The 15,085-nt window shown below is 39.8% G+C and overlaps 1 protein-coding gene across 1 annotated transcript in view; it reads right to left on the bottom strand.

Moving 5' to 3' along the window:
* The window catches only part of NUP210 (nucleoporin 210), a 117,874-nt gene extending 113,324 nt beyond the window's left edge, over window positions 1–4,550 (bottom strand). Inside the window, exon 1 of the mRNA XM_060765993.2 lies at window positions 4,200–4,550. Coding sequence (XP_060621976.2) covers window positions 4,200–4,354 — 155 coding nt within the window. The 5' untranslated portion in view covers window positions 4,355–4,550. The remainder of the gene's footprint in view (window positions 1–4,199) is intronic.
* Between the last annotated feature and the right edge of the window lie 10,535 nt (window positions 4,551–15,085).

The following is a 15,085-nucleotide window of genomic DNA, read 5'->3' as shown; positions in this document are numbered from 1 at the left end:
GTCTTAGGCCCCTTCTACACTGCCACATAATCCAGATTATCTGATTTGAACTGGATTATATGAGTCTACACTGCCATATAATCCAGTTCAAATCAGATAATCTGGATTTTATATGGCAATGTAGAAGGGGCCTTAGAGATATCTGGGGTTTGAGATATGTTTTCATCAAATGATCAGACTTTGATTCTGACTGTTCTAGATTTACAAACATAAGATCATTTGGCAGTATGTATGTTTTCTTTGAAAGAGTTTGTTAAAAACACTATTGTGTCAATTGTCTTTCAAGGAATTGGCCCAATCACTCAATTATGTTGATTATGTAAGGCCTGCAACAACTGATCTTTATGCTACTGAGACCAATCCAGCATACAGTCACTCTTACACACATGCCAAATGCCTAACAGATTTTATAGGGGGACAACAGTCATTCTTGTTCATATTCTATTACTTGGCATTAAACATGTATGTGCAGAAGAAATCTAAGTATATCAGCCAGTTGTGCTTAAACATGAAAATGGTATTAGAATGGCCAGATGAAGTTGACTTACTTATTTAGATATCCTTTCAAGTTTCCTCTATATCCCATAGCTTAATTTCAGAAGTTCAATGAATTATTTAACCAAAAGTGACTCTGCTAAAAGATTATGCCATGCTCAGAGGGGGTAGAAATACATAACATAGAAGGCAAAGTAATAATGATGTTTTAAAATATTAACTTCATCAAATGACACTGAAGCCCTAGCTAAATACATGTAACATGCCAGTTTAATAGCAAACTTCTGTAGTATGGACAGTGGTACAATTCTCACCCACCTGTCTTGCAAAATAATTAGTTTTTTAAGACAAGCTTTGCATGTACATTTTTCAAAATATAGAACCGAACTATATGTAAAGTCTACAATGAAGAGATGCAGCAAGACATTAGATGTTTCTTATACAAACAAGGCACAATGATTCCACTTTATCAGGGCTGCATCCTCTGGAATTATGAGATTAGTAGTTTTGTGAAACACTATTTATTTATTTATTTATTTATTTATTTACTACTGTTGTTGTTCATTCGTTCAGTCGTCTCCGACTCTTCGTGACCTCATGGACCAGCCCACGCCAGAGCTCCCTGTCGGCCGTCACCACCCCCAGCTCCTTCAAGGTCAGTCCAGTCACTTCAAGGATGCCATCCATCCATCTTGCCCTTGGTCGGCCCCTCTTCCTTTTGCCTTCCACTTTCCCCAGCATAATTGTCTTCTCTAGGCTTTCCTGTCTCCTCATGATGTGGCCAAAGTACTTCAACTACTAGTCTCTAGTAGTATCTACTACTGCTATATTTATATACTGCACCTCTCAGCCTAGAGGCGACTCAGAGCTCATCCGACACTAGAGCTCATCTGAAAATTACAAATGTCCCTCCCTAAACTATAGCTGCCAAACTTTCATAGGATAAACCCATAGTACATAAAGTATGCCCTCTAATGTTTCACAAATGTAAACTGGAGCATGTGAGGTCAAATGACATCAGAGTGTGGTCAAGATGGCAAAAGTTTTTAACCAGGAAAACTAGGATGGGACTGCAGCAGTTATTTCTGCCTGACCTTCAGCTAAAGACAAAATTATGTCCCTTCCTCTCTTCACTCTCTTGCTGAAATACTAAATGAATTTTTCTTGCACTTTGGACTTGTTTTACAGTAACAGAGGGAAGCTGAGGGCAAATGCAGAAAGTGAAAGGAGAAGATATTAATTGGAGCATTTTAAAAGCAGCTAAAAAGTGAGACAACAGAACATTAATCAGGAGTGTCCCTACCATAGTGGGACAGTCAGAAGGCATAGTATCAAAGTGCTATAATTTTATAATGTGGAAGAAATATTAGTTAACTAAGTTCCATCAGACAAATTTCTATTTAGTAAATTAAGTTGCTATCAGACAAATGTGCAAGTACAATGCTTAATCTCTTTTCACGAAGGTGCAGAAAGCAGTCTCAGAAGAATGACTGCTTGCAAAACTGCAGCAGAGGAGGAAGTGGTTAACTTCTACCTTCCTGCCAGCCTCCCTACTATCGAAGCCTTCACAAGCTACCATTCATACTTCAAAGAGGCATATTACACAAGAAGATACAGTTTGGCCTTTAGTAATTCACATTCTATTATATTTTATGTATTTCACAATTCTTTTTGCTAGTCATCTTGCAGATAAATACTAATTGGTTATTTGTAGCACACAGGCAGTTTGAAGAGGAGGGACAGGAAAAAAAGAACCAGTTCTTTTTGCTTGAAAGCAGCCCCCCCCCCCCTAATTCCCTGCTGCCCTTCCAATGACGGACAAGCAATTTTTTTATTTATACAGGTTTTGGCAAGTCATTTTGGCAAGTCATTAGGTGCTGAGAAAAGGGCTTTTATCCACTATGCATTATATCATTTTTGCTGATGTGCTTTTTAAACTGCTTTGAATTTGGCTGGGTTTTTTTAATTACCTGGTTAATTGTAATTTAATGCTCTAAATTGTGTTTTTATCCATATCTTCTTTAATCTTTTTGTGAAGTGCCTTGAATCCCAATTTAATTGCCGAATCTAGATGATATAAGCTTGCAACCCTCCAGATGTTGTTTGATGGTACCCCCAGTCAATACTAGCTCATACAATAAAGGATCATAGGGCTTTCAGTCCAAATGTTTCTGGAGTTCTGTGCATAGGCTCTCTCTCCTTAAGGTGGCCTTTCTGTGCATAGGCTCTCTCTCCCAGTAAGGTGACCTTTTGCAGCTGGCAGATGGTAATTTTGTCAGCGGCGATTGTGTTTAAGTGCAGGCCAAGGTCTTTAGGTACTGCACGCAGTGTGCCAATTACCACTGGGACCACCTTGACTGGTTTGTGCCAGTCTTTGCAGTTCGATCTTTAAATCCTCATATCGTGTCAGCTTTTCCAGTTGTTTCTCTTCCTTCCTGCTGTCACCTGGGATTGCAACATTGACAACCCATACTTTGTTGTTGTTGTTGTTATTTGAAACACAACAAGATGAGTCCACAGCAAACATTCTGCTGGCTGTTGTATTGGATCACATGTCGGACACTTCCCAAGTGCCTAGGACTGTGTGATGTATCAGTGAATAATGTGTGCAGATCCCTGTAAGGTGGCCTTTTGCTTTTGGAAGATGGTAATTTTGTCAGTGCTGATTGTGTTTAAGTGCAGGTCAAGGGTGCAGGAGAATGCCTTCTCCTGCACCCAGTGTGCCAATCACCACCAGGATCACCTTATTATTATTATTATTATTATTATTGGGTATTTACAATGTTGGTTGATTAGAAGATTACTACCCTTTGTATAACTTTTATTTTAAATCCAAAGTGTTAAAAAACTGTCTTCTCTCGTGTTTTCCTATAACTGCTAGTAAACATTCCAGTGCCGGGGAAGAGATGATTTCTTGCTGTCTTTTATCACCCCCCTCTCTATAAAAATCAAAAATTGATGTGTCGCTTGACTGACTGTTGGTTTGTAAAGAGATAAGATAAAACCTTTCTCCCCCTTTATCTGAGTTTCTTTATGTAGTAGGATAAAAGCTTGTTTCATGATCTTCTGGAAAAAAACAAACCCTTGTTGATGGAATGCCTTCTCCTTTTCTTCCCCAAACTTCACTACTCCCTTGTTTGTCCCTTTTGTGCTTCAAAACCTGGCTTGGCTTTGCTCAGGGTGTGCTTTTCCCATTAGAGGAGATACTCTGCCATTCAAGGTGAGGAGTTGAGCTCCTCCTTGCCTTCAGAGACCACAGCAAGGGGCTGCTCACTTGGGAACTATCCCGTTTGGAAACGAGGCAAACTTTGAACGGCCCAATGGCAGGCCACTCCAGCTAATTCCGCCTGACCAGGAGATTGAAGGTGAAACTTTCCCGCCACAGATAAGGCCTGGGGACGCACGCGCACGCGCACTGGACGCTGACAGAGCAAAAGGAAAGACAGACATGGACAAACTTCGGCCCTCCAGGCGTTTTGGACTTCAACTCCCACAATTCCTAACAGCCGGTAGGAATTGTAGGTAGGCTGTTAGGAATTGTGGGAGTTGAAGTCCAAAACGCCTGGAGGGCCGAAGTTTGCCTATACGTGCTGAGTGTAGAGCCAGACTGTCTGCTGAGGGCCCAGTAAGGTTTTTGCCCCGCGTGGCTTTCCCACGTGCCAGAGCCGGGCGCCTGCCTGCACCTGCGCCCTTCCAGGACTCACCAGCGGTAACAGCCTTCGCTCGCCTCCAAGGTGAAGTTGACCTTAGTGCTGCGAGTGAACGGGAGCAGCACTTTGGGGATGTTGAGTTTGGAAGGCCCGACGGCTGAAGGCAGCAGCAGGAGGAGGAGGAGCGGGAGGCAGCGAAGAGGTGCCATGCTGCCCTGGCGCTGACCCCGGAGCCCAAGGAGAAGCAGGAAAGGCGCCTCCTGGCCCTGTGACACTGGCTCAAACCAGTGCGGCCAACCTCCTCTCCGGAATCGCCCGCCTCGGGCTCCTATTCGAGGGACGTCACCCAAAAAGAGGGCTTGGGAGGCGGGGAAGGAGACCACGGAGAGGGAGGAGCGGCAGCAACAGGTGCCCAGACGGGCCTCACGAGGGCAGAGCGCGCGCATGCACACACACGCGCGCGCGCGCCTGCTTGAATGCCCGCCCCTGGAAAGCGCCACCAAAGACGCATCTACACACTGTAAGATTAATGCAGTTTAACACCACTTGAGCCGGCATGGCTCAATGCTAAGGAATCCTGGCAGCTGTAACACTATGTAACGCGCTTTTTTGATCCTGGGTTATAAATGCCATTTCCTTTTTAAAAAAATCTTTTATTTGAGAAAAAATACAGTTATATACACGTCCTGTACATTTCCCTCTCTTTTATTTACATTCACCCCCGTGCTCCCCTTCTCCAGAGCCATCTTTTCTTCCAAAATCCCACCAAAAGTTCAAATCTTCATCTGGAGGTAAATTCCCATCTTCTTTTTCCAATACTTTTCTAGATTTTTTCTCCAAACACTTTAAGAGTCATTTTTTTTACACAGTCCTTTCTTTACTTTTAAGTTTGTAACACTATGTAACATGCTTTTTTGTTCCTGGGTTATAAATGCCATTTCCTAATCTAGTGTTTCTCAAATTTCCCAATGTTGCAACCCCTTAAAACAGTTTCTCATGTGATGACCCCCAAGCGTAAAATAATTTTGTTGCAACTTCATAACTGTAATTCTGCTACTGTTATGAATCCTACGTAATGTAAATTTCTGATATGCATGATATATTTTCATTCACTGGACCAAATTGGGCACAAATACCCCATACACCCAAATTTGAGTACTGATGGGGTTGGGGGGGGGGGGGGGCAGATTGATTTTGTCATTTGGGAGTTGTGGTTTGCTGGGATTAATAGTTAACCTACAATCAAAGAGTATTCTGAACTCCACCAACAATGGGATTGAACCAAACTTGGCACACAGAACTCCCATGAACAACAGAAAATATTGGAAGGGTTTTGTGGGCATTGACCTTGAGTATTGGAGTTGTAGTGCACCTACATCCAAAGAGCACTGTGGACTCAAACAGTGATGGATCTGGACCAAACTTGGCACAAATCATCAATATGCCCAAATGTGAAAACTGGTGGAGTTTGGGGAAAATAGACCTTGACATTTGGGAGTTGTGAATGCTGGGATTTCTAGTTCACCTGCAATCAAAGAGCATTCTGAAACCCACCAACAATAGAATTGGGCCAAACTTCCCATGCAGAACCCCCATGACCAAAAGAAAATACTGTGTTTTTTGATGGTCTTTGGTAACCCCTCTAACACTCTCCTCGCAACCCCTCCCCCCCCCGGCGTTCCAACCCCCAGGTTGAGAAACGCTGCTGTAGGATTAATACAGTTTAGCTGTCATGGCTCAACACTAAGGAATCCTGGCAGCTGTAACACAATGTAATACACTTTTTGTTCCTGGGTCATACATCAGTTCCATTATTTTTTTTAAAAAAATGAAAAAAAGTTTATTAAACTGCAGAAACTTTGTTTTTGCGGGACATCCTGCAGCACATTATGCTCTCATTCTTCAAGGGATATCTTTCAAAGCCCCCTTCGACATAGCTATATAAAATCCTACATTATCTGCTTTGAACTGGGTTATATGACAGTGTGGACTCAGATCAGGCATGTAACCGGGGGGGGGGGGGCTTGGGGGGCTTCAGCCCCCCCCCCAAATTCTCATGGTGGTCCGCGAGAAGGCCTTACTGGTACATTATTTAAACTGTTATGTTTATTCATATCATGATCTGATCACTGTGCTCAATACATCCCATATGCATGGGGGTATATATAATACAAAAGGTTTGATAGGGTAGACCCTCTTTCACTCAGACTCACCCCCCCCCCCGAACCAAACTCAGCCCCCCCCCCCCCAAAACAAAATCCTGGCTACGGGCCTGACTCAGATGACTCCATTCAAAGCAGATATTGTGGATTATCTGCCTTAATATTCAGGGTTTTATGGCTGTGTGGAAGGGCCTAAAGTCTCCACCAATTTAACATAGAATTCAACTCTTAGGCCCCTTCTACACTGCCATATGATCCAGATTATCAAAGCAGATAATCCACATTATCTGCTTTGAACTGGATTATATGAGTCTACACTGCCATATAATACAGTTCAAAGCATAATCTGGATTTTATATGTATAGAAGGGGCCTTAGTCTCCAGAGTCATAGTGCAGCACTCAAACCATCTATATAAATAAAAATGTAATGTTTGTTTGTGGTATTCACAGAACTCGAAAACCACTGGGGGAATTGACACCAAATTTGGACACAAGACACCTAACAACCCAATGTATGTCCTTCACTCAAAAAAATGATTTTGTCATTTGGGAGTTGTAGTTGCTGGGATTTATAGTTCACCTACAATCAAAGAACATTCTGAATTCAACCAATGATGGAATTGGCACACAGGACTCCCATGACCAACAGAAAACACTAGAAGGGTTTGGTGGGCATTGACGTTGAATTTGGGAGTTGTAGTTCACCTACATCCAGAGAGCACTGTGGACTCAAACAATGATGGATCTGGACCAAACTTGGCACAAGTATTCCATATGCCCAAGTATGAACAGAGTTGGAGTTTGGCAGAAATAGACCTTGAAATTTGGGAGTTGTAATTACTGGGATTTATAGTTCACCTGCAACCAAAGATCATTCTGAACCCCACAAACGACAGAATTGGGCCAAATTTCCCACACAGAACCTCCATGACAACATAAAATACTTAAGGCCATCCAGTCCAACTCTCTTCACCAGGGCAAGAAAATCTAATGAAAGCCCTCCCGACAAAGAGCCATCCAGCCATAGATATAGATAGATATATATGATACACACACACACAGATATAATATCATAGATTTGAAAGGGACCCCTAAAGAAGGAGAATGATATGTTGCATATTTTGGAGTAGGCAAACCAGACACTCTCCACATCAACACTGACAAAGGAACAACAAGAAATACTGTTTCTCACAAGCATAAAGAAATTACATAGATTAGAAACCATTACTTTATTTTCCAGATCGCCAGACTGGGCCACAGCAACGCGTGGCAGGGGACAGCTAGTTATACCATATTAATTGTTTGCTTGTTCACAAACAGTATTTGTTAGAATTATTCCCCCATCTTTCTGTCAGGGCTTCAGAGTCAGAACTTAAACTACTACACCATTTGGCTGGTGTTATTATAATATGCAGTGGTCTTACATTGACATGCCCTTACAACCTACAAAATGAACTAAAAGTTTCAAAAGTCCACAATGGCTTTGTGAAAGACAAATGCTTGGTGCACTCTGATAAGGATAAGTAGAAACCATTCATTTCAGTGAGTAACGGTGATATTGTTCAAGGGTTTAAGATTCCAGATTTAATGCTTGAACAATATAATGTTCATTTGTAGGAGCCTACACATTTATTCAAGTGCACACAGGCAAAGCCATAACTCTTAACCTCCTTCTGTTACAATTGTGTTCGGCCAGATCCCAGTCAATGCACAATTGTTTTGTGAATCTTGATCTTTTAAAGCTTTACATTCCATACCTTTCCTGTGAAACCAGAAAGTCTGCATTGCAATCTGATTGTCAAAATAGTGGAAGAATGAATGTTATTTCTTATTCACCTGAATAAGAAATAGCCAATCATGTCAAACTTGAAGGCAAATACTAATTTTAAGTGCTTTTGAGCAGTTGGAAACATTGTTGCTTCTTGTTGTGTGCCTTCAGATATGCCTTTTGTTGATCCTATCACGAGGTTTTCTTGGGAAACCTTGTTCAGAGGTACTTTGCTTTTGCCTTTCTCTGAGGCTGAGAGAGTGACTTACCCATGGTCACCCAGTAGGTTTCCATGCCCAAAAAAGGATTCAAAGTATATCTATAATATAAAAATCTTATATTAAATATATGCTTTATGTTATAGACCAGTGGTTTCCAACCTTTTTTTGACCAGGGATCACTTTAACAAGGGACCATTTGACTAGGGACTACTTGACAAGGGATCACTTTCACCATTAGTACCAAAAAGGTTATGGATCAGGTTTTGGTCAACTTTTGATTTGATTTGGGGTGCTGATTCAGAAAACTGCATTGGATAGACCACATCGACTCTAGTTTCTGATACAGAACATATGCCATGGTCAGCAACAGGGAAGGAGTGGCAGGTAATGTGAAAGGAGTGGAATAAAATTAATTAAATAAATAAATAAAGAGGAAGGAGTCTTGTGGCCCAGATTTTCATCCTTGCGGCCCACTGATGGCCTGTGGCCCACAGGTTAACAACCACTGCTATAGACAGTTAATGATCATAACATCAGTTATAGAAATGATGACTCAGTGGTAATTGAAAAGAAATATTAGCTTTTTAATAGCCATATTGTCATGTGCTAGTATTCCATGAGTTTTACTTATTGCCGTACAAGTCGAGCATTCCCTCATACATTTTGTAACAATAATACAATTACTCCACTATATTCTAAAATATTTTTCCATTTATTTTCATTTCCTGTGAAACACAGTGTAAAAATAAAACAAAATTACAGCAAAAGTTCAGTAAAACATCCAAGTGAAACTCTTTCCTTTCTCCTCTTTCCTCCCCCCTCCCCAGGCTAACTTGCATTTTCACGACATCACCAAAGAATACAATATAGATAGGTATGCTTTGAGAATGCCATAGAAAAATCCTGTTTAGGATCTATACACACAGGTAGTGTTACGATCCATAGGGAAAAAATAAATAAATGACAAGTCTTCAGCTATTTCCTACAAATAGTTAAATATGAACCAGAGCATTTTAAGGATTGTGTAGGTGTGATTCACCCATCCAGCCATTGCTTTATTTTTTGGTACCATACAACATTGTCAGTGGCTGAAACTGTTTCTATGTGACTTCTGTTGTTGTGTGCCTTCTGACTTACAGTAGACCATAAAGAAAAGCCATCATGGAGTTTTCTGCGTGTGTGTGACTTACCCAAGGTTACCTAGTGGAAATCCATGGCTGGGGAGCAAATCGAACTCTGGTTTCCGGAATTATAGTCCAACTCTGAAACCACTATGTCACATTGGCTCTTACCAACTGATAATATAGTTTAACTGGCTATTTTAAGACAATGGTTGACAGTGTGCTTATTCTCCTCTATACTAGGGAAAGGGAAGGATATGGACAATCAAAAAGAGCATGAATAACTCTGACTGTTTTCTTATATCCTTCAATTTTTTCTTTTAAAAATATTGTTTAATTTTAAAAAAAAATTAAAAAATTTTTTGATTGTGACTAACAGTCTTTTCAGTTGAAAGCACTAGAAAATGAACCATTGGATATCAGAGAAAATTTTTCTGGAAGCCATTTGAGCTATGCTTGGCTTGGGCCACTGATGTATTGAAGTATGTTTAAGCTATTAACACTTTGGTCCACATGGGAGAAATGAATGATATAAAAAATAATTAACAGGATGCAGCCAAATATTTGAGGGCATGGACTAACAAATGCCAGTTCCCAAATTACTGGTTATGGTTTTCTTATCATGGTACAGTATATGTGGATTAAGCATCTGCCCATTCTGCATGGTGAATGGGACTTGCTTCAGAGAGCAAGCCCCTAAGAATAGGGCTGAGGAAAAGCTATTATTTGCAAAAATATTTTGACCTACAGCTTAAAAATCCTGGAAACATAAAGTGCTGATGCCTTTTTTTAAACAACCCTACAGATTTCATTGAAAAGTGTAAGCAGAAAAGAGAACAAGCAATCGACTATTTTAGAACTTGATTACAGGCAAGGGACTATAATATTTCAGTGGAAAACATGGAACAAATAATAGATGTATATTTTTTGCTGTTTAAGGAAGAAACCAAATTAAGATAGATGCAATTCACCTAGGACTTTAAAAAGACAGATCTGTTTTAATCAAAGGTGCCAGATTAAAGGGAGCTGAACAGTCCTATGCAGAAACTCAGGAGCAACATACTACTTTTCATAGTATAATAAAGATACTTTCAAGTCAGAGGTGCTTTCTGATTATTTTTTCTGTCCAAACTCTTTACACATTTATGTGATAAAGCAGTGCCTCTCACGTTAACCGATATGTGGACAACTGACATATTTTATTTTCTAGTATGTCAGGCATATTTGTGCCACCCTCCTATTTGTTCCTTGGAAAATCACTACAGACTGACACCAATCTGGTAACTACAACTGGGAATAGCTTTGCACCAGAGGACACTACTACTTAGTGAGCCATTTAGGATTGCAACTCCCAGAATCCCTCTGCATTGGCTTTGCTGTTGGTTAGAGAGTTTGCCCTTTCACTGTTCAAGGAAGAACATCAGATTCCTAGCCCTGGAAAGGATTTCATTTGTGTAAAATCTGTAGAGGTGCTGCAGGCTGAAAATGATCTCTTGATAATCCTACAAGAGCTGGCAGGAAGATTTGTATTCAATTTTAATCAGAAATTTTGATCAGAAAGTCTTACATTCTGTATACATTTAAGGATAAATTTATCCACACAACCCATTTTTCATTTCTCCATGAAATCCTTACCACTTAATATGTATTATCACAAATAATATAACTCTCATGTAACTTAATTACAAACATGGGCAGAATGAATTACTCATGGGAAATATTTTTTTTTAAAAAAAGGAGTATTCCCAGGTATATCTGTCCCATGCCACATTTGAGCATGATGGGCATGTCTGAAGATTGCTTTTGTGAACCAAAACACAGTTGTCTAATTCCAGCATTGTGCATGGAAACATGTGTCAGTCCTCTTCCTGGATGGCATCTTAAGTGCAGAATAAAGTGCTAGATTGGTGAGCCCTATTTGGGGTATGTGTCTGTGAACTGAATCAAGATCTGTCTCAAGCTCACATTACTCATATATTGTTTAAAGGGTATGCGTGCCATTACTATACAAGTGAACCTTAGTAACAATCTCTTAAAATTCTATGATCATAGTATAATGGCCATTTATGCACTTACTTCTTGAACTAGTGAAAGTTAAGTCAGAATCCTGTGCCAGAATTCATAGCCAATCTGAAATCAAACTGTTACAAGTAACACTATAGATCTTTCCAATATAAACAAGCATGGTATAGTGGTTTGAGCATTGGGTCCTGATTTTGAATATTTGCTCAGCAATGGAAACTTATCAGGTGACAATAGTCAAGTCATATTCTCTCAGCCTCAGAGATAGTAAGGACAAACCCCCTTTGCACAATTTTTTTGTCAAGAATCCCCCATGGTAGATTTATTTTAGGGTTGCTATATGTTGGAAATAACTTGAAGACACTCAACCAATGAACAAGAAAGCATAGTCAGTATGTAAAAAAGAGCAAAATCCATGGAAGCTAGGGGTGTACGAAACGGCAGATATCTATGCTGTTTTTGGATGCCCCCTTTTTGTTTTCAGGAAAATTGTGGAAATTCGGGAGGGGGTTGGATCCATAATTTGGGATCTGGAGTTCTGTTTTCATTCCTGGAATATTTGGTCCATTGACACAAATGGGGGTACTTTAGAGACTCATCTCTCCATCATTTTTATAGTTATCAGGATGAAACTTGCTGTACTTGTAGAATACATTTACGTCTGCAAGCTCCCAAGTTTCAATTCATTTTGCTAATCCACTGATTTTTGAGAAATTTTAAAAGTTTTTACCAATAACAATTTAAAAAAACACAAAAGGGGTTTTGAGGATTTGAAGTCCAAACCAGCACCACAAAAGGGGAGGAGAATGGACCAAACCAGGCCTTTTATTGGCTGAGAAATGTGCTTACAGCTCAGCCCCATCACCCCCACCACAGAGAGATTGATGCTTGTGCTTGCAAAACAAACAAACGGTCAAAACAGTAATGTGAAATGTAAGTCTGAATCAACAAATCTTTCACGAATTTTTAGTTTTTTGATCTGGGAATCCTCCCTGGTCCGTTTCCAGTAGCTCACCTACTGGATCTCTGAAATGGTCAGAAATCTGTATGGAATTTCACACATCCCTAATGGAAGCCAGTTCCCTGTGTCCACAATTCAGAAGGATAAGACAACTTTGTGGCATAAAATTTGCATTTGAATTGTCTTGCTGAGAAATCCTATCTCATAATAACAGATTCATTGGTTCTGTGTGTTCTGGTAATGCTATTGGTGGATCAATGTGTCTAGTACAGAGTTTTCCAGAGTTTAGGAGCTGCCACTGAGAAGGTCCTTTCCTGTTTTACCACCAGATGTACCTGTGTGGATAGTGAGACAGGGAAGAGGAGTGGATCATGCACAGCCAGGCCCATGTCTTGAGGCTGTTATCTTTGTATAATTCTACTTTATGTATTTATAACATATGGACAGACCTACTAATTATTGCAATGTGTGCTCTACCAAATGGTAGAAGTCTGATTAGCCTCTGGGCTTTGGAAGGCAGTACAAAACTAACCAAATAAGGAACTTCATTCATAACTAACACTAGATTAAACTGACAAGTATTTTGTCAAGGTTCAGGGAAAGTGATTATCTTTATTGCCGTAGTTTCTTTGTATGGTACATCATTTCTTGATTCATTATTGGGATATTATTTGTACTTTCATCTAGACAAGGATGCTGTTGAAACAGTGTTTACTACTAGATATACTTAATCAAGTTTGAAATGGCAGTTCCTTTTCATAAACCACAGATACTCACCTTATTTCACATATAGCACTTTTTTTGACCCTACTCCATTACTGAAATAGAGCAATTTGTGACCAAGCCAAAGCTGAGAATGCTGTATTAACAGTACAGCCTTTCATGATTAACACCTTTTATTACTTCCAATATTTTTACTTACACCATTTTTCTTATGCTGGGCTGTTACAGTACCGTATAATCTGTTGTTATAATGTCACTTCAGGGAGAAACTGTCCTATTCTGCAACCTTCCCATAATCTCTCCCTCTCCTCTCTTTCTCTCTTTCTTTCCCCTTCTATATTATGTCTAAATTGAGACAATAACATGACTTGTATTATTTATATATGATTCCATTTATTGATATGCTCCTAGATACATTTCTGCTAACCTTTAAGGGGTAAATGCCCAGTTCTCTGCAAGATACCATCACTCCAGAAATATTTTTTTGTTATTATGACCAGGGGACCAGCAATATGACTTTTGTAATTTTACTTTCCTCACTGTCTTTCTTATTAAGTCGCATTCTTAATGATACTGCTGGTATTTTTTAGAGTCTACTTAAATATTTTAGTGTCTATAGTTTGTAAGAAGCTAGAATACTGGTTCAACTGAAACTTCTAGCAGTGTCTTCTGTACATTGTCTCCAAACATTTTTTTTTTCCTGAGGAGTAATAAGAGTTAGTAAACTCTCTCTAAATCAGTGGTTCTCAACCTGTGGTTCCCAGATGTTTTGGCCTACAACTCCCAGAAATCCCAGTCAGTTTACCAGCTGTTAGGATTTCTGGGACTTGAAGGCCAAAACATCTGAGGACCCACAGGTTTAAAACCACTGCTCTATATAGTTTATATATGTTTAAATTAATTTACTGATTTAATACCTCACAGGATTTAATCTAGCTGTTGTTCCTAACATGAATAGAACCCAGAATAAATGAAAACTGGAACGGCCCAGGATGATTATTTGGATGGCATGATGTTAATTGAGGTTTTAATAATTCATGTTTTAACTGTTTGGTTTTTAATTGTAATTGTTTATTTTATGGACATATGTATGCATGGTATCAAATTGATGCCTGTTGTCAAGCCACCTTGAGTCCCCTTCAGAGTGAGAAGTGCAGGGTACAAATGTGATAAATAAATAAATAAAACTTGGTAATGTATGTATTTATTGTTGATTCATTGGATATAGTTGGGACTAACAACGGAGTGTGTAAAGGCTACAGAAAAAAATAGAAAATATATTATCTTCTCAATTAGTAAACTCTTGAATGGACATAATGACATAATGACTACTTCACATCCAGTAGCTAAAAGATGGTATTTATTTCTCGTTTCAGGGCAGCCAGTCAATTATATTACATTTCTAACAGAACAAAGCAAACAAACAGAGAAAATACAAAATGTGTGAGTTTGGTAGTTGATTAAATGTCCTTTGACCAGTATCTGGCCACTTGGAGTACTTCTGGTGTTGCTGCAAGAAGGTCCTCCATTGTGCATGTGGCTGGACTCAGGTTGCATTGCAGCAGGTGGTCAGTGGTTTGCTCCTCTCCGCACTCGCATGTCGAGGATTCCACTTTGTAGCCCCATTTCTGAAGGTTGGCTCTGTATCTCGTGATGCCAGAGCGCAGTCTGTTCAGCACCTTCCAAGTCGCCCAGAACTCTGTGTGCCCAGGGGGGAGTCTCTCATTTGGTATCAGCCATTGGTTGAGGTTCTGGGTTTGAGCCTGCCACTTTTGGACTCTCGCTTGCTGAGGCGTTCCAGCGAGTGTCTCTGTAGATGGTTACTACCTTACAGCAACTCAGTATGCAATACTCATACTCAGAGCTTCAAAATCATTACGTTATCCCCAACACTTCTGTGCATCAGAAACTGAGCAGGAAGGAATATAATATAAGGGATTTTCAAGAAGGGCTAGGAAAGA

The sequence above is a fragment of the Anolis sagrei genome, chromosome 2, assembly GCF_037176765.1.
Source record: "Anolis sagrei isolate rAnoSag1 chromosome 2, rAnoSag1.mat, whole genome shotgun sequence".
Taxonomy (NCBI): Eukaryota; Metazoa; Chordata; class Lepidosauria; order Squamata; family Dactyloidae; genus Anolis; species Anolis sagrei.
This window is presented reverse-complemented; position numbering and strand designations above follow the sequence as displayed.